Source organism: Neovison vison, chromosome X (genome assembly GCF_020171115.1).
Source record: "Neovison vison isolate M4711 chromosome X, ASM_NN_V1, whole genome shotgun sequence".
Taxonomy (NCBI): Eukaryota; Metazoa; Chordata; class Mammalia; order Carnivora; family Mustelidae; genus Neogale; species Neogale vison.
In genome coordinates this window covers 82,154,405-82,174,503 of record NC_058105.1, presented here as the reverse complement: position 1 = coordinate 82,174,503, position 20,099 = coordinate 82,154,405, and the positions used below count along the sequence as shown (strand labels likewise).

At 45.6% G+C, this 20,099-nt stretch overlaps 1 protein-coding gene across 2 annotated transcripts in view; it reads right to left on the bottom strand.

Moving 5' to 3' along the window:
- SMC1A (structural maintenance of chromosomes 1A) overlaps positions 1 to 20,035 on the bottom strand; it is a 50,064-nt gene extending 30,029 nt beyond the window's left edge. For both annotated transcript variants that reach the window (XR_006382456.1, XM_044235170.1), the window contains exons 1-19: positions 19,847 to 20,035; positions 14,491 to 14,679; positions 14,267 to 14,379; positions 13,081 to 13,284; positions 12,750 to 12,988; positions 11,827 to 12,085; positions 11,605 to 11,745; positions 10,498 to 10,580; positions 10,140 to 10,347; positions 9,207 to 9,392; positions 8,935 to 9,114; positions 8,630 to 8,776; positions 8,397 to 8,534; positions 7,450 to 7,566; positions 7,238 to 7,344; positions 3,623 to 3,764; positions 1,417 to 1,562; positions 1,173 to 1,326; positions 42 to 152 (exon numbers count right to left, since the gene is read on the bottom strand). Coding sequence is in view for 1 of the 2 variants with exons in the window: in XM_044235170.1 (XP_044091105.1) it covers positions 42 to 152; positions 1,173 to 1,326; positions 1,417 to 1,562; positions 3,623 to 3,764; positions 7,238 to 7,344; positions 7,450 to 7,566; positions 8,397 to 8,534; positions 8,630 to 8,776; positions 8,935 to 9,114; positions 9,207 to 9,392; positions 10,140 to 10,347; positions 10,498 to 10,580; positions 11,605 to 11,745; positions 11,827 to 12,085; positions 12,750 to 12,988; positions 13,081 to 13,284; positions 14,267 to 14,379; positions 14,491 to 14,679; positions 19,847 to 19,955 (2,973 nt within the window). In the remaining variant the exon portion in view is untranslated. The remainder of the gene's footprint in view (positions 1 to 41; positions 153 to 1,172; positions 1,327 to 1,416; positions 1,563 to 3,622; positions 3,765 to 7,237; positions 7,345 to 7,449; positions 7,567 to 8,396; positions 8,535 to 8,629; positions 8,777 to 8,934; positions 9,115 to 9,206; positions 9,393 to 10,139; positions 10,348 to 10,497; positions 10,581 to 11,604; positions 11,746 to 11,826; positions 12,086 to 12,749; positions 12,989 to 13,080; positions 13,285 to 14,266; positions 14,380 to 14,490; positions 14,680 to 19,846) is intronic.
- Positions 20,036 to 20,099: the final 64 nt, after the last annotated feature.

Below are 20,099 nucleotides of genomic sequence, written 5' to 3'. Positions count from 1 at the left end.
ATAGCTGGGAGGATGTCGCTGCCCTCGTGGCTGATCCTCACCTTCAGATCTTCACACAGGTCACCGTAGTCAATCTCAATCAGGGCCTCTCGTGCATAGATGCTGGAAGTTCGCTGGGAACCACTCACAGAATCCTCCCCCTGGGAGCTACCCTGCAATGGTGAGAGGGAGAGTCCAATGGAGCACACTTGCCACAGAATGCCCCTCTAACAGGGTGGGAGGGGGGAAGGGACCCTTTCCAACCTTCAAAGTCTTTGCAAAGCACCTTACTAGAGCACCTGTGGCAGGACAGCAGTTCAGAAGACACAAAGACCTCAGTTCAAAACTGGGCTCTACCACTAAAATTGTGATCCTTGGCAAGTCATGCCATCAGATCCTGACACCAGAAGCCTAATTTAAATACATAAACCCTCAACTGTAACATGGGATACTACCTGCCTGGCACAGTTGTGTTTAGGATTAGGAGTAATTATGTCACATGTTACCATGGTGCCTGGCACATTTCTGGTGTTCAAAATATTTTGCTGAATTAAACTGAAATGCTGTTTGGAAAGAGGGAGGGAGAAAGACATGTGGGGCTGAGATACATACCCAGGTCTAAGCCAGATATATGCAAACCTCCCCTCAGTTAATGTTCCCATCCCTTCCTACCAATCTGCACCTTCAATGCATAAAAATGCCTTGGTTTCTCCATTGGCTAGTGTCCCTCTCTTTCCTGTGACTAAGCCTTGTCACCTCTTCATTGCTGATGTCCCTTATCCAACCCTCTCCTGGCCAACCTCCCTCACTGCAGCTCAGCCATCATCTCTCAGGTCCCCCAGCTTCCATCTCCCTTTGCTCTTTGCTAATGTCCCTCAACTGCCACTTGTAGCAATATCCAACATCTGCTGGAGCTTTTAGCTCAAGTCCCTAAGGTTACAGAATGATTCCATCTTTTCTGGGCTTCCCCCCCTCACCACCTACCAATATCCAGCACTACCCCCAAGTCAACTTCCCTTTCATACCAAAGCTACTACCTTTCCCCTACCTGCCTTCATAGCCTCAACCTGCCTCATCACCCCTGCCCACCATCCTTTTCTCTCCCTCTTCCCCTCCCTGGTTACTTTCACCCCCATCCCTGGTTAATGCTGTTTCTTGCCCACTCCCATCACCAGCCCTAATCTGATACTCACCTCCTCCTGACTAATGTCATCCATGGTGCCCTTAGACAGTGGCAACTTGATATCCTGCATCTTGCAAGCCTGCAGCAGGTTGTGGCGGTCACTGCGTTTCTGCTCCAGCTTGGTCTCAATGGCTGTTACCTCCTTCTGTAAATGGGTCATTTCCCTAAAAGGTCCAGGTAGAGAGGTGAGATCCAAATCCAGCAGGCTGCCTGCTCTACCTAGGTCCCCCAAACCCAGGCCTGAACCCACTCACTTGTTGGCGCCCCCCAGTTTCTTACGAATCTCCTCCATCTCATGATTCTTGTCATTCACCTCCGACTTCTTGGCCAGGTGCTGATTCTTCAGGTCTTGTAGCTGGGCCATGGTCTCATCTATGATCTTCATGTGTCTTTGTTCCTCCTGGTCCCAGCAGGGGGAACAGGATAAGAAGTGAACGTTTTCCTCATCTCCTCTAAGGATCTTCTCCCCTTGCCCCCACCCTCAGAAGGAGCCTCCAAGGCCTGTCAGAGCCTCTCCTCAGGAAGCTCTGCTTTCACATACCACCATCACCCTTTAGGTGTCTCTATCTTTTTTCAATTTTGGTTGCCCTCTCCCTGACACCCCATTATACAAGTTGCCTGATATAGAAAAGTACAAAGAATTGAAACAGTATCAAGCAGAAGAAAAAAAAAAATCACTGGTAATCTCACCAGCCAGAGACAACCAATTAACATTTTAGCCTATTTCTTCTTAATACTACTTATATAGACAGCTCTACAGAGTTGAGACTAGACTGTGATTAAAACTGTATTTTCTGACTTAATGTTATATTTGAGCATCTTTTCCACGTTAAAATTGCTGTCACAGGCAATATAACATTATTGTTAAAAAAACCCACACAAACAACACTAAGTATTTCTATGAGTACACTGACATGAATGTATAAACATTTAAGTAAATACCTATAAGGTCTGGAAGAATACCCACCACATGGGATTAGCTCCAGGAAGAGGAAAGGGAGTGGCATTAAGAATGGCCAGTCAAGGGAAGTGCAGTCTTAGCACATCTGATTTTTTTAAAGGAAGAATATTTGGTTTTCACTTTGATCTTAAAGTCATTGAAGGGGATAGATCTGCCACTTGCTCCCAAATGGCTCATAATAATAATATGCATACACAGACAATGCAGAAGCAAATATGGCATTTTAGTGATTGATGAATCTCAGTGGCAGGTAGGTGGAAGTTCTCGATAGGAGTCTTGCCACTTTCTGCTAAGTTTCAAATGATTTCAAAATAAAAAGTCAAAGTCATAGAAATGGTATTCTGGATCATCTAGCTGCCCACTTACTCCTGCCTGATCTACATTTGCATTTAAGATTCCAGTGACAGCACAAAGGACTACTTTAAAATATCAGGGTTTAATGAAAACAAACACACGCGCGTGCACACACACACATATACATACCCACCCCACCCCACCCCCAAAAACAACAAACGCAGGCAGACATAAAAGTCAAATGATATGTTTAAGCCAAGTGAGGAGGATCAAATCACCTCTGGAGAGGATGCTGTAAGAAGAACAAAGGTTTCACAGTAATTTAAAGAGAAAGAATGTGGGAAAAGTGGGTTGTCAGACAATACCCAGTGACACAAGCAAGCTCAACTCAAACTGAGCCTTGGCTGTCACCAGCACAGGCAAAATGTGGAAAGGGACTCGGTTTCAGCAAAATATCATCATCCGTTGCACTAAAATTAATGTTGTTAATTATAAAAATTAATTAGTAAGTTTGTCCTGGCTTTTTGGTGAAGTGCTCTAAGTATGTATGTTTGTATGTATTTTAATGTCAAGGATTTTTTAGGCCAACACTGAAGATCTTAGGTCTTTAAATAGGGTCTGTGTATTACTAAAATTTGAAGACCACTAAACTTCACAAATGCATACATGAATGTAGCATAATTTGCTAAACTCCTAATTCCCAGAGGACACTGGACAGTTTCCAATACGGAACTATAAATGTTTGTAATAAACATCAACCTCCATGCACGAAGCTGTGCCAGCATTTTGGATTTCCTCAGGTTTTACTAAGAGGGGATAAATATATCCTGAAGACTCCTGATGGATTGTGCCATATGGCACAAGAATGCTGGTCTTGTGCACCATGGCCAGTATTAATCATCTGGTTTTTTGTTTTGTGTTTTAAATCTCAGGTGATGTGACAGGAAACAAATTATATCAGATTGTTGCTTTAATTTGCATTTCTTTGACTTCCAGTAAGGCTAAATTAAATGTATGTGTTTATGGGCTATTTGAATCATCTTGAACTGTTTGTGCCTCTTACTCCATTTTTTTTTCCTATTTAGGTCTTCATGTTTCCTTATTTCAATGGGGCTTCATAAATTATGGATATTATCCCTCTATCATATCCCTTCCAATTTTTCCACCCAGTTTTTAGTATGTCTTTTTATGCTCTCCTTCCTTACCTTCTTGAGCTTTTCTATCTCATTTTCATCCTTTTTCACTGTCTGCTCCCACATGTGTACTTTATCCTGGTCCTCTTTCAGTTGGTTCTTTTCAAAATCCAACTGGATGCCCAAGCGAGTCTTCTGATTCTCAAACTCCAAACTGTGGGGAGAAAGGAGAACTAGATCCAAGACCCAGGGATTCAGTTAACTACTGAATTTCAGTCACCATTCAGTTTATCCCTCCACAGCCACATAAAACTGTTCCCTGAAGTTGGAGAACGAAGTCCCTCAGCCTAGCCTTGTGGATATGGCGCAAGGCAGAGAGATCGAGCCAAACTCCACTAATCCCCCTTTATAAACTGAAGACTCCAGCGCTCTGCCAAGTTCCTAGGAGGCACAAAAAGGTCCACCTGAACCCACCTGGTAATTCCTATTTATTAAGTTTCTGTGTATTTTACATAATTACCTCTAATCCTCTAATAGCTCCACAAGTAAGCATTATTATTCCAATTTTACAAATGAGGAAACATGGGCCAAGAGGTAAAAGACCTTGCCCAAGGGCACACAGCTAGTAAATGGGCACATGTGAGACTGGAAGCCAGGTCTAACACTAAAATCCACGCTCCTTCTCCCATGGCACCATTGCAATATAATGTGGTAGGAAAAGAGTTCTGACATCCAAACCCTGCCATTTACTAGTAGTGTAATCTCAGGCAAGCTAGTTATACTCTCCACACCTCTATCTCCTCACGTGTAAAATGGAAATACTATTCGTATTTACCTTGGGAGTTATCGAGAGATTTTTAAAGAATTAATATGCATCAAATCCTTAGAAACATGCCAGACCACACTAAGTACTTAATAAATTTTAGTTACTATCATTACTGACGGGTATACTGGCTGCATTCTGCTCATATTTGCTCAAGGGCTTTGACTCTTTCCAACTACCACCTCCCAACACACCCGTATTCCAGAACCTTCAAGGAGCAGAGCTTGGGTAGTTAAAAAAAAACAACAACAACAAACAAACATGGAGAAAATATGAGATTCCTGCCACTGCCCTGCTCCCCGTCTCTTCAGAAAGTCAAAGAGTATGTAACCAGCATCCAGATAGTAGCAGGCCAGGAAGGGCTAATTTCCAACTGCCTCCCCACTCCCCCAGTATGGTGTGACAGATGCTGCCAGATGTCATGCTAGCAGCTTAAACCCATTAGTCACTATAATCCAAATGGAATGTAATTAACTCTATTAATTCTGAGCTATGCAATTTTAAGTCCAATCTCCTAAGCATGACTCATAAAGCCCTTTGTGATCTGGCCCCTGCTGACCTGTCCACCAGCCCCGCCTTCCTCCTGACCCCATTTTTATGCACCGGACATTCATACTTAGTTTCCAGTGCAAGGCACATTCTCTCACACCTCTGAGCATGCTATTCCCACTGCCTGAACTCCCTTCTGTTGGCTGCCCAGCTGGCTAAGTCCTACTCACTCTACAGGCATCTAGATCATCACTCCTTGTTCTGTAAAAGCTTTCCTGACAGTTGTGAGCAGGTTCTTCGTTCCCTTTTTTTTTTTTTTTTAAAGATTTTATTTATTTATTTGACAGAGAGAGAGAGATCACAAGCAGGCAGAGACAGAGAGGGGGAAGCAGGCTCCCTGCCGAGCAGAGAGCCCGATGTGGGGCTTGATCCCAAGACTGTGAGATCATGACCTGAGCCAAAGGCAGAGGCTTTAACCCACTGAACCACCCAGGTGCCCCAGGTTCTTCGTTTCTATTACACTTTTCTGGGCTTTCTCCCCTTTGGATGCAGTTAATTATATCCCACAGTTCATTACATGAAGATTCACTCTCTGTGCAAGACCCTTCTCTCCTGTGGCTCAAGCCCTTATTTCCACGCCCATTATCTTCCCTATTTTGAGTATGTACTCCAAAATGACAAATGTATATACATACACACATATGTATATAGCCTTAAGAATGCATATCCCTGTAAAATATGCTTGTTTTTAAATTTACACAAATGCAGTGTTACACATTTACCCATGTAACTGCCTATAAATCCAGTTCCTGCTTTGAACTGCTACACAGTATTGTATATAGTCCGTATATTCATCACATTTAACTTATATTTTCCCCAAGTGATGGCTGTCCACATTGCCACCAACATCCTATTACCATAAATGACGCCAAGACAGACAAGCCTGAATGTCTCTTTCTAACCCTATGGCCAGACTCTCTCTGAGATATATACCCAGGAGTAGCTTTGCTAAGTCACAGAGCTTAAGTAGATTTATTTTCATGAAATACTGCTAGACTCTTTTAATTTGTAATTCTCTGATTAAAAACAGGACTGAACATCAATTTGTAGTTATCAGCCATGCATGCTTCTCTTTCTGTGAAGTGCTAACTACATCCTCTGTCCATTTCTCTACTGGGTCTCTTGGTTTTTATTTTTCCTCTTGATTTGGAGTTCTTTGAACATTTCCTCTGTACTTCCTATGTACCTCAAATACACCATCAAGGACACTATTCTGAAATTGCTGACCTACTTGTTTGTCTCCCCAATTATTTCATAACTCCCTGAGGACAGGGACAGTCTCCGATTCCATTCTATATCCCTTGAGCCTGGCTTAGGGGTAAAAAGGCAGTAAGTATTAACTATATGGGCCATGGGCTACATGAACTGCAGACTAAGGCTCAAGATCCAGGTGACCTCTTTAATAAGAGAGTGTGTCATGTTCATCTCCCCACCAATACCTACCACAGGACAACTAGGCACAACATAGGTACTCAGGAAAAGTAAATGAAAACAAACACAAGCGCGTGCACACACACACATATACATACCCACCCCACCCCACCCCCAAAAACAACAAACGCAGCAACAAACTCAATGAATGAATAAAATAAAGAGGGGAAGAGAAGATAAACTGTTGTTTTGTTCTTACTATCCTTCCAACTAAACTTCATTCCTCTCTGACCTCTCCCCATTGCCTATCAGGAAAATGACAATAGTAAAAGCTAACATTTACTACTCTTAGTAAGTGCTAAGTATTATGCTAAATGCTTTAGAAGGACTGGTTCATCTGATCTGCCAAATAATGCCACGAGCTAACCATCAGTATTAACCCACTTGACAGATAAAGAAACTGGGGCTCAGAGACAGAGGTCGAGTCACTCACTGCCCAAGATAACAAGTTGGGGAGCTGGGATTCTAACCCAGGTAAACCACATTTGAAGCTGGCACTCTTGGGATGCCTGGGTGGCTCAGTCGGCAAAGCATCTGCCCATGGCTCAGATCATGATCCTAGTGTCCTGGGATCGGGCTCCTTGCTCATCGAGGAGCCTGTTTCTCCTTCTGCGACTCCTCCTGGTTGTGTACATGCACATTCTCTCTCTCTGACACAGTAAATTAAATAAATAAATAAACAAACAAATAAAGCTGGCACTGTTAACCATGAGGCTATGACACACTGCCTCCCTGATGTCCCTGTTCTTTAAAGCTAACCTACAGTATACACCCATCGTTCTAAGAGCTGCTCCCTGTCTTATGATTCCATGTGACTTCCCAGAACATCAGGCTGGAGGCTCAAGGGCACCCCCGAGTCCTCCGGTACCCATACTTCCACCTACCGCTTCTTGGCAATTTCATTCTGCCGCTTCACCTTCTCTTCCTCGAACTCCCGGATGTTGCGCACACCAATCTCCCGACAAAACTCTTCGAACACCTCATCCTCTACCTGAGGGGACAAGCGAGGGAGGGCAAAGGTCCTTTGGGTCAGAGTGCTGCTGCCAGCCCCGTCCTACCCCACTGCATATGCTGGCATGGTTCAGCCCCTACGAACCTGGTTCATCTTCTCCTTCAAGTCTTTCATTTCCCTCTCACGACTCTGGATAATCCTCTTGATATCATTAATGCGAGGCCCAAAGTTGGCTAGCTCACTCTCCAGTTTGGACTTCTCCTGCAGGGAACAGGGTTGAGGGGAAAAAAAAGAGACCAGGCTCCTTGAAGGAAAGAGCCACACTGAGCACACTGGGCCCTGGAGAGGAAGAGCCAGCTCTCCACATGCTGAGAAAACTTGGCTGAGAATTGCCCAGTAAATGTTCCATTATCTCCCACATGAACCTTCGCACAGCTTCCTCCCTGGCCTCCCAGGCAGCCAGCTTCAATTCACAGTGCTGGGCACACAGTAAACATCGTCAATTATAGGCCCACACTCCCTTATCTATAACCCTTGGAATTCAGACTTTTTGATTTTAGAAAAAGGTAAAAGGATATTTATACTACATTTTACATAATGCTTCCAGGTTGGTCTCGGGAAGCACCCCATGAACAAACACATTAATGCACCTAGAAGAACTCCCACCCACAGAGACTGAAATGCCTGTACTTACTTTCAGTTCACTTTTCGAACGAGCTCAAATATCTGTTGAATGAATGATGCTAATAATAGCATCTAATATTTACTGAGCACTTACTGGGTTCAAGGAATCAGTCTAAGTACTTTACACGTATGAATTCCTTCAATCTTTGTAAGAATGGTATGAAGCAGGTGGTAATTCTAACTCCCATTTTGCAAACAGATGAAAACAGTATCAACTGACACATTAAGTAAGTTGCCTCCCATCATACAGAGTCAAGATCTGAATCCTTGGCTGGCTGACTACTATGCTTGGTTCCCTGAAGCAGCCTGGGAGGAGGGAAATGGGACAAGTTCCCACTCCCCAGAGAAACTTTGGTGAGGAATGTGAGGGTAGCCTTTGGAGGACAGGGATGAAGGCCGGACCCCACCTGTAGATTCAGGGCTAGATGTCGTGTCTTGGTCTGTTCCAGGTCACTCTGTGAGTACTTGAGTCGCATCTGCAGTCCGTGGGCCTGAGACTGCACCTGACGTAGCTCTGCCTCTTTCCGCTTTGCCTTCATCTGCTCCTGAAGTCGATGAGAGAAGGGGTAGGGGTAAGAAGGGGAATGGCCGGCCTGGCCTTAAGACTCCAACCCCTAGGGACAGTGAGCCTTTGATTTACTTTCAGCTCTTCTGTCAACCGCTCCTTCTTCTCTTTTAATTTATCCACTGCTTTCTCATCCCAGCGCCGAGCCTTGGCCTTCAAGTCACTGGCCCCACCAGAGATCACTCCTGACTTCTGGAACAGGGTCCCATCCAGTGCCACTGTCTACGCACAGTAGGGAAAAGAGAAAAGAAGAAGGGGAGAAGATGAATAGGAGATTGGGGCGCCTGGGTGGCTCAGTGGGTTAAAGATGAATAGGAGAATCTTCAACGCTAATGTGGACAAAGACTCTCCAGCTCCATTGTGGACAAGGGAATCCATACCTTGTGACGCTGGTGGCCTCCAAAGGCAATGCGGCGAGCATCCTCCACATTGTCACAGACGAGGGCATTGCCACAAGCATACTGCAGGGCCTTTTTGATGTGGGGTGGCTCATAACGAATCACATCAATCACCAGCTTGGCCCCCTTCAGTTCCCGGAGCTTCTCATCTGTAGGTTTCACCTATGGGAAACAGCTCAGTAAGTGGCAGAACATGGACCGCTAGGAAGAGGGGCCCTCTCACACTGTCCTGACCCCATCCCCACCAGCCTCACCTCCAGGTAATCAAGAGGCAAGAAGGTCTCAGGCTCCCCACGTTGTTCCTTGATGTACTGAATACAGTCCCGGCCTGTCTTCTCAGAGTCCACGATAATGGCATCCATGTTCTTGCCCAAAACTTTGGTTACAGCAATCTGATACTTCTTTTGTGTGGGTTGACAGAGGTCAATGAGGCGGCCATACTGAGGAAAGTCAGAAGAGAAAATTGAAGCATGAGGCTTTTGGGAACTGGATCAAGAACCCTAATTCTCAGCTCAGAAAAGGGCAGACCAAAATCTGTGTGAGGAACACAGCTTCCGGGCTATGGAGAAAAAGCCTACTCCGGCCCCAAAAGCAACAATCACTTTGGTCATGCCTGAACCCCAAAAGCATCTTTCTAAACCTTACTTTTACCATTACAAATTAAGTTGAATCCAGGGATGGAATTAAAGCAATAGAAAGATAATATCCAGGGAACGTGGAAACTCAGTATTTGGCTCAAGAGGCCAAGAGCTCTGATAAAGCCTAGGAGGTCCCTATAAGCAAATAAATGGGTTGGTACATGCCAAGGAAGATTATATAGAAGCCTGCAGTTACTTCCTAGGAGACTAATCCCTATCCTGTAACTCCCCCACCCCCTTTGAAAGGCCTGCCCAGTTTCCCCACCTTCCAGAGAGGAGTGGACACAGCAAGACAAAACTTTCAGGAAGATGCAATTCATGTGATGAAAAGAACATGAGGTCAAGAGTTAGAACAAGCTGCGTTTGAACTGCAGTTCTTCCACTTATAAGCTGTGTTGTTTTGGGCAAGTCACTTAACCTCTCTGAGCCTGTTCCCCAAGCTGTAAACAGGGGATTAGCAACCTTGTCCTCACAGGGCTGCTGTGAAAATTATCTGACAGTGAATGGGAGAGTAAGTGCTCAGGAAATGAGTTCCCTTTCCACGCTTACCACAGAGCCAGGGTACAGGCGCTTGATGCTTTCCATAATCTCTGCCTTTCGCTGTTGGCGGCTGCTCTCCTGTCGGTCAATACGAGCATCCCCCAGCTGTTCCATCACCTGGTTCAGCTCTTTATTGATCTCATCAATACGCCGCTTGGCCATTTCCACCTCCTCTGTCAGCTCCCCCTCTAACTTCTTCTGCTCCTCTAGGGACTGCCTATAAAGTGAGGGAACACAGGGGTCACCCTAGCTGGTGAGAAAATACTTCTGGCTGAGAGGGACTCCAGAGATCCTGCTTGGGGAGAGGCAGGACATGATTCATAAGAACAGGCCTGGAAGTAAGAAGAAAGGCTGCAGAGCCACATACTTGCTAGTGGTGATGTATTCCTCTAGTTTCTCAATCCGTTTCTGATTCTCTTCAATCTCCCTCAGCTTTTGCTTAATCTTTGCCTGGAAGAAAGACAAATATTCACCATGACCAGGGGCTGAGCAAGTTAACTCCAAGACCAAGGGGCCCTGGCTTATACCAGCTATGTGCCCACTTATCCAAGAGCCCAACGGTTCAGGACAATCTATTACTAATGCGGGAAACCTACTAAAAAGGAGACACACAACAGTGTTCAGTGTGGCTCTGCTAATTGATGGGCCTCCAAGAGCCCTGAGACTCTGATGTTCTGCCTAGTACAGGCTATCTTCCTCACCAATGAGGGAGGCTCAAATCAAGGCAAAGTAAAGCTTTCCAGGCCTTTCTGCACCTGTTTTCTCCTCTGTAAAATGTAGACGACCTCCACTTCAGAGAGCACACATTAGATGCTTAACACAGTATAGCTATTAGTATTAATGCCTATCACTTTCTTTCAGATCTTCTAAGAAAGTACTTAGCAGAATGCCTGAAACATTGTAGGCTCTTCTTACAGTACTATGACAACTATTAATTGTTATTATTTCACTACTATTGTTATTAGGAAGGCCGTGAGCAAGGTATACTTGGTTAAGAGTGTGAGTTTTAGGGGCGCCTGGGTGGCTCAGTGGGTTAAAGCCTCTGCCTTCGGCTCGGGTCGTGATCCCAGGGTCCTGGGATCGAGCCCCACATCGGGCTCTCTGCTCAGCAGAGAGCCTGCTTCCTCCTCTCTCTGCCTGCCTCTCTGCCTACTTGTGGTCTCTGTCTGTCAAATAAATAAATAAAATCTTTGGGGAAAAAAAAAAAAAGAGTGTGAGTTTTAGATCTAGACTACCCAGGTTCATATCCTGGTTCTGCTACTTCATAATGATATGACCTTAGGCAAATTACTTCAGGCCTGCACTACTGTTTCCTCATTTGGGAAATGAGGAATTAAATGAGTGGATACACGAAAATATAGTGCCTATCACACAGTAAGTGCTCACTAGTCGTTAGCTATTGTCATTACTGTTAAGACTACCATCACTTCTTTTTCTCTGGCCCATTATCCCTCATCTTATAACACATGCCCACCTCTGTCTCTACTTTCTTCCGCTCTTCCAGATCCAGCCGGTCCTGGTCAGCCTTCTGATCTCTATTGAACTTCTCCAGCTCCTGGGCCAAGGTAGCTGCTCTCTTGCTGGCTTCTTCTTTTAATCGGTGGTATTTCTTCACCTTTGTTAGGAACAACCAACCGAATCAGTCTCTGTCAGCAGAGCAGTCCGCCATCCCAGCCCCAACCCTCCCAGAGCTTACCTGATTCTCCTCCAAGGTCAGGTCTCTGCCCTGACTCTGACTCTCCTCTTCCATCCGTTCCTCAAACTCCTGCCGGGCTTTCTCTACTGACAGCATCTCCTTTTCCAGCTCATCCATGTCACCTTTACGCTTCTTATAATGCTTCTGAGCATTCTGCAGGGACTTCTTGGCTGCTTCCAGCTTCTTGATTTTGTGGGAGGTATTCTCCTTAGCTTTGATGTACTGAGGCCGCTTCTGGTTCAGCTCTGAGTCCTTCTCCCTTTTGCCAGAGGGGAGAGGAATAAATCAGTTAGCAGTGTGGGAGAAGGGATGATTCCCAGGCTTTTTACTCAAAGAGGGGCCTGAGGCCTCTAGCCAGCCTCGGGGAACTGCCTAAAGAACAAGGGCCTGATGCTGCCCAGATCCTCAGAAAAGGGGCACTCTGACTATTCCCTGCAACTGATGGCTTCAGCCTGACATTCCAGCCACTCTATAAGGTAAAGCTACCACTCCTGCCTCAACTCTAGTCAGGCCATGCCCTTCAGGAACAACTACCAAGAATGCCCTGTGTCCATTTAGTTGCCCCCATCTGATCTAACCTTTTCAAATTCCTGACCTTTAAACTTCTAGCTCCAGATTTCCTCTTCCAGGAAGGCATTCCCAACCACTTTAGTAGCTGGGCCTCCCATCGCTTCCTCTCACTTGCCAAGGTCACCACCCCTTTTAAGTCCTCTCTTTTAGGAATACTCATCTACCCAGAGTCTGAGTACTTAAATGCTCTATTTGTCTAAAATGCAAGTTAAGAAATGTGCTTGGTTCTGGCCAAAGCAAGTCAAGAGGAAGAAAAACTACTGCGAGCACTGGACTCTAGGCTCAGAGGAGCCCTAAGAAACAGCACAGCCTCTTGGTTTCCCACAAGTTGCAGGCCCAGGCCTGCCTCTTACTTGATCTCCTTCTCAATCTGTTGCTGCTCCCGCATCATTTTGCCCAGCTCCTTCTTCTTCTCCTTCAGCTCATCCTCTACCTTGTCCATTCGCTTCTTGTCCTTCTCGATCTCCTTGTTCTTAGAGGCCAGTTCCTTATTGAGCTTCTCAATTTCCACTTCGTTGTGATAGAGCTTAAAGAGCTGCAGCTGCACCTGAGCTCGCACCACCTCATCCTTCAGGCGCTGGTAGCGGTCAGCCTGTGTGAACAAGGGCATGGAAGCAAGGGTGAGCAGTGAGGTACTGGCTCCACCCTGGCCCCTCAGAGACCACAGGCAGCCTGGCCACCTACCTCTTCTTTCTCCTGTTTGGCCTCCTTGCGTTCAGCCGCAATGTTTTTTTTGCGATGGTAATTAAACTGTGTGTCCTCTTCGGCCTTCACCATTTCCTTCTTTCGCTTATCATATTCCTGAGCCAGCTCCCCAGAGCGACTGATCTCTTCAAATAGAGCTGTCCTCTCTTTGGGGTTCTTCATGGCAATAGATTCCACAGCACCCTAGTAAAGGTTAAAACACTCTTCCCGCTTAGAGCCTACTCGGCCCAGTTCCCTCCGCCCATTTCCACTCAATCATTTAGAAAAAGGTCACTGACCCCCTCCCTGCACTAGGTCCCGTATTTCACACTGGGCTTTAAGGACATATTCCCTGCCTCTAGAGGTGCACAGGAAGCAAAAGGGACAAAAGCAAAGACAACACCGTGTGTTACGTGCAGCAACAGAAGTAGCACAGAAAAAGGACTAAAAGAAGCTTGCGGGTGGGAGACTGGTAGGGGTGTCTATCCAGAAAAGCTTCTCAAAGATGACATCTAAGCTGAGTTTGAAAGACGGAGAAGAACTAACCAAAAAAGTTAAGAGAGAAGGTTATTTCAAGGAAAGGACAATTAATATGCAAAGCCCTGCTGGCCAAAGAAAGCAGGTGAATTGTGGGAACTATAATGGTTTAACTGGGCTGGAATACAGGGTTGGAAGGGTAAAGTACTGGCAGATGAGGGGCTAGTGAGGTGGGCAAGAACCAAAAAATGTGTCCTGAAATGACAGGAGTTTGGAGTTTATGCTAAAGCAATGGTTCTCCAACTTCAGCATGCATAATAACCTGCAAAGCTTGGCAAAACACCCACTGCTGGGCCCCACCCTATAGCATCTACGTCATAGGTCTGGGATGGAACCAGAAAATGTGCATTTCTAACATGTCCCCAGTTGATGCTGATCCAGAGACTACAATTTGACAACCACCTCATAAGGCAATGAGAAATCATTGAAATGCTTTAATGAGAAAAAGGAAAGAAACAGATCTGCCTTCATAAGATAAACCGAGCCTAAGAGATGAACTGGAAGGGGCCAGACTGGAGTCAGTAAGCCCAGTGAGGAAGCTGCTACATTAGTTCAGGGAACAGATGAAGCTCAAGATGGAGCAAGCCCAATGAGAGTGGGACAAGGCTCAGCAAACATCAGATAGCCAATAACCCCTAAAAATGCTCACCTGGAAGACAAGGAAGTTACGAGCTTTGATGAGAATGCCCAACTTCTCTAATTCCTCACTGTATTCATGTAGCTGGACCACTTTGTTGTTGATCTTGTACTCAGAGGAACCCCCTACAAGACAGTGCATGAGTTGGCTGAAAGTCAGACCTCCCTCCTGTTCCAGCCAACTAGTCTAGTCACCTCCCAGCGCCCAAGGGGAGCCTTCTGGCCAGCCTCACCCACCAACAATGACACGGGCAAAGGTGCGATCCTCAGCACCCTCCTCAGAGTAGACCATGCTGACAAAGGCCCGGTTGGCAGCTGGCTTGCCCACAGGAGCTCCGTGGATCAGGTCCCTCAGCGTCTTTACTCGCAGGTTGCTGGTTTTCTCACCCAACACAAAGCTGATCGCATCCATGAGATTTGACTTACCTAAGGGAGTAGGGGGTAAAGCAAAGGAGGGGAAGTCAGGAAACACTGCTCTGCCCCACCAAAGCCTTGGTTCAACAGCTTAGAAAAACAGTCGCTATGCAGTTATTACCTAGAACAGTTAAAAACCAGAACCCCAACTAAGGAAACAGCATATTCACACAATGGATTGTTCTACAACTTTTAATGACATGGGGAAACGCCCACAATAGAAGAAATAAGCAGATATAAAAGTCAATATAGTCAATCTCAACCAAGTTTAAAAGTAAAAAACAACAAAACAAAACCAACCAAGAGCTGAGGGAAGGTAATAATGGGAAGTTGCTATTTATTGAATACAGTTTCAATTTTGCAAGATGAAAACGCTAGGATCAGTTGAACAACGTGAAGATACTTAACACGAGATCTACCTTCTGGTTTATGGGAAATATAGCAGGTAGAGGAACACAGTAAAGGACACCATAAGTAAATCCTAAGACAGAGAATCTGGAATGCTCTCCAAGACAACTAGCCTGACCCTTTCAAAAAGCCAATGTTTAGGGGCGCCTGGGTGGCTCAGTCAGTTAAGCATCCAACTATTGATTTCAGCTCAGGTCATGAACTTAGGGTTGTGAGATCAAGCCCCATGTCCCAGCTTGGCTTCCCACTTAGCAGGGAATCCACTTCTCTCCCTCTGCCCAGGCTCCCCTACACTCCCCCATGCACATATGCTCTTTCTCTCTCTCTCAAATAAATAAATAAATCTTAAAAAAAAAAAAAAGTCAATGTCTAAAAAGAAAGGTTTGGAGGGCCACTCCAGAAAGCAATTACTGAGAAACAAGCAAAGGCAGTGCACAAACTTTGACTAGATTCTGGTTTCCCTTCAACAACAACAGCAGGAGCAATAAAAGACATTTTGGGGAGCAATTAGGGAAGCTTGAAAATGAACTAGACAATTAGATAACAAGGAAATTAGTTTTCCCAGTTGTGATCATGGTCTAGTGGGGACACAGGAAAACAATGATTTTAGGAGTCAAATGCTGAGTCCCTAGAAGTGAAATGTCATTAAGTCTGCAACTTACTTTCAAATGATTAAACAAAAACACACATGTAGGTTTGAATATTTTCATAATAAAAACTTGGGGAAAGGCAAAGACATAGGAAAAAAATACATGAAAATGTAAACAGTGTTACCAGGGGTTGCTTCCCAAATGGAAAATTTGGGGATTTTTTGGTACAAGTCAGGGAAGGGAGTCTTTTTACTGTCTATCTTTTGGGATTCTTTTTAATTCTATATTGTGTGCATGTGTCAGCTATTCATATAAATAGGATTTTTAACATTAAGAGAGGCTATCTTTGGGACACCTGGGTGGCTCAGTTGCTTAAGGGTCTGCCTTCAGCACAGGTCATGATCCTGGGATCCTGGTCAGGGTCCTGGGATGGAGTACCGCATTGGGCTCCTTACTCAGCAGGGAACCTACTTCTCTCTCTGCCTGCTTCCGCTGCTTGTGCTGTCTCTCTCTCTGACAAATAAAATCTTAAAAAAAAAAAAAAAAAAAAAAGAGCAGTTATCTTCTCAATAGTGGAGTCACAATTGTTACTGTCTTCATTTTAGGCTCAGGTAAAAATTTTTTAAATTCAGACTGGGGCTGGGGGGTGGGGAACAAGCTAATCTCTATAAATTCTATCTCAAGATTCTCCCTTAACATGTTATATGTTCTTGAACTGAGGACCTAATTTCCCACACCTTTCTACCCAGCTATACAAATGGCAGCCTGGCTCCTTCCACAGAGGCAGTACAAGACAGTGATTAAGAGCTCGGGTTCTGGGGCACCTGGGTGGCTCAGTGGGTTAAAGTCTCTGCCTTCGGCTCAGGTCATGATCTCAGGGGCCTGGGATAGAGCCCCGCATGGGGTTCTCTGCTCAGCAGAGAGCCTGCTTCCTCCTTTCTCTCTGCTTGCCTCTCTGCCTACTTGTGATCTCTGTCAAATAAATAAATAAAATCTTAAAAAAAAAAAATAGAGAGAGCGCTCCGGTTCTGGGGCACCTGGGTGGCTCAGTTGGTTACACATCTGCCTTCAGCTCAGGTCATGATCCCAGGGCCCTGGGACTGAGACCCACATGGGGCTTGCACTCGGCAGGGAATCTGCTTCTCCTTCTCCCTCTGCCCCACCTCCGGCCCCTCCCTGCTTGTGCCCTCTCTCTCTCTCTCTCTCTCTCTCTCTCAAATAAATAAATAAAATCTTAAAAAAAAAAAAAAAAAGAGCTCACGTTCTAGGGGCGCCTGGGCTCATTTGGTTGAGTGTCCCACTTTTGATTTAGGCTTAAGTTGTGATCTTGGGGTGGTGAGATCAAATCCCATGCCAGGGTCTGTGCTCAGTGGGGAATCGGCTTGTCCCTCTCCCTCTGCTCCCCACTCCCCCGCCCCCACTCTCTCTCTCAAATAAGCAAATAAAATCTTAAAAAAAAAAAAAAAAGAACTCGGATTCTAGTCCAATAGATAAGGTTTTTAGTTTCACTAATTCTTAGCTACCTTCCATTCCCTCAACTGGAAAATCTAAAAAAAAAAAAAAAAAAAAAAAAACACGACTGATAGAGCCTTTAAAATAAAATTAAAAAAAAAATTGCTTGGAAAAAAAAAATTGCTTGGCACACAGTTCTCCATTGAAGTGGCAGAAGCACATGCTTTGAAGTATGACAGGCACAGTTTCTGACCCTGGCTCTGAGAATCAGTGTGCAAGTGATCGTAACTGTTTGTGCCTCAGTCTTCCCACCTATAAAGCCAAGATAATTAAATTCTCATTTCAAGAATTTAAATGTAAAAGGTTCCAGTAAATAAAGTACCTGACACAGAGTGGTGCTCAATAAATGGCAGTCCTATCCTAACACAGGTCTGGACTCTTAGCTTCGCCTCCCTTATCAGAACAGTACTAACACAACAAGCAGACCAGGAGTCAGACTTTGAAGCATCCACTCCCAACCTCTGGGCTTTTCCCATGCTCTCCAGGATAGTAAGAACATCTCACAACCAAAGCCCTCCCTACTAGCAATCATTCAATACTGTAAACATTTTTTAACGTGCCTTATGAGCTGATGAACACTGATAAAATGTTTTAAGGAAATTCTTCTTTGGGGGGCACTCATAAAACAGTGATGAAAATACAAAAATATATCCCATAAATACAGGACAGAAAAAAATAAACTTTAACATGTACCAAGTGTCTACTGTGAGCCAGAGAAAAGTAATTCACTGAAGGTACCCAAGAAATGGCCTGTGGAGGTGGGCACTGAAGAAGCTGGGGCGGGGGGGGGGGTGTCCAGACTAAGGGTCTTTTTGGAACAGCTGGGTATATAAATCTACCCATGCTGAGAGGAGTGGATGCCAAGAGATGTATTCTGGCTCTTTCCACAGAGGCCACCACAACAAAATCCTAAACTGGAGTGGAACCCCAAGCATTAGCCCTGGAGGTCAACGGTTCTCAAGCGTCTCAAGTGAGGTTGGGGGAAGCAGGGGTGATTTGCTCCACCTCCCAGGAAACACTGGCAATGTCTGGAGACACTTCTGGTTGTCACCTGAGGGACGAGGGTGCTACCAAAGCCAAGGATACTGCTAAACATCCTACAACACACAGGACCAACCCCACAGCAAAGAAATATCTTTCTAGAAATATCAACAGTACTGCTATTGAGAAACCTAACTCTACAAAGAGCACCAAATTCCGGAGAAGGTTCATGAGTTGGAGATATGTCAGCAAGGGCAGTCCCTCCTCTCATGCTAGGAAATGATTTAGCTAGAACATCTCTGGGGTAAGGGAACACAGCAGGATTCCAAACAGACTGCTTGTGGGGGTAGATGGGAAGAATACATAGTGTATTATTTACTAAAAAAAAAAAAAAAAAAAAAAAGTAGGCTCCATGCCCAGCATGGAGCCCAACAGGGGGCTTGAACTGACCACACTGACATAAAGACCAGAGCTGACATCAAGAGTTTAACTGCTGCTTAACCGACTGAGTCATCCAGGCGCTCCAACAGCATATCATTTAGGAGAGTTAAGACAGGAAATAGGTTATTTGACCTATCCTGACACCCTTCCCCCACCCCCCAGTTTTGTTGAGATAAAACTGACATACAACATTGTATTAGTTTCAGGTATACAATATAATGATCCCATATTTGCATATACCAAGAAATGTTTACCACAGTAAGTTAACATCCATCACCTCACATAAACAATTTTGTCCTTGTGATGAGAACTTTTAAGATCTATTCTCTCAGCAACTTTCAAATATACAATACAGTATCTACTGACCGCTCTTTCTAAAGACCTCACCCAAGTCACTGCATCCCATCAACCTAATTCCCTGTATAGCATTTATCACAGCCAAAAACCGTATTACTTTCTCCTTATTACTGTCTTTTCCCTCTGGAATTCAAGTCCCCTGAGAGTAAGGCTTACTCTACTCTCCGCTGTTTCCACAGCACTTTGAACAACTCCTTATAAAACGGTAACCATTCAATATATTTAGCGAGCGAATGAGGTCTTTAAATGGTTTCAGTGGTAACAAAGGTGTTATTTCGAACCACCCCCAACCTCTAAGATGGAGGTGGAGGGTGGATACCCCAAGCACTACCGCGGGAGACGGGAGCGCTGGGTCAGAAATTCAAAAGTGCCGCCTCCGGAGAAAAGTTAAAAAAGGAGGAATTGGAGCATACCAATGCGAGGCGGGCGGGGGCGCTTAGCTGAGGGAAAAGTATACCGCTGGGGACCGGAGGCCTTGGGAGGGCTATCAGCAGTCCCACACTTTCCGGGGAGTTCAAACAAGGCAGGGGAAGTAGCCAGACCCAGCTGGTCCGGCTGGGAACTGCCCGGCCCGCGGCCGGCGGACAAACTCCGGACGCGCCACTTTTGGCGGGAGGGGGCAGTGGGCGGGGTAACGTACAGTTCGGCCCGTACCACTCGCTCAGGGGCGGGGGCCGCGCAAAGAGCAGACAAGTGACACTTGGGGAAGAGGTTCGAGTCAGAGCACCCGAGCGGGAAAAGCGGGTTCGTCCTGAACCCGCTCCGGAGGGAAAGGAACCTGTGGGGGTTCGCGAAATTTCAGGTCGCACGGGCTGGGCCGTACTACTCTGCTACCGGATTAGGGGGTCCAGGCCGGGACGCGCGCAGGGCCGCAGCCTGGTTTATCTTACCAGAGCCATTGGGTCCAATGATGGCGGTGAACCTCTGAAACGGTCCGATAATCTGCCGACCCTTGTACGACTTAAAGTTCTCGATCTCAATCAGTTTCAGGAAACCCATGACGGCGACGGCGCCGGCTGCGGTACAAAAGGCCGCGCCGTACGCCCGGGAACTGGGGTAGCCCGCGCGGGAAACGCCGCAGTGCAGGCCGGGCTTACGACAAAGCTCGCGAGAATAAATCCAGGCCTAACGGGATTTCCGGCT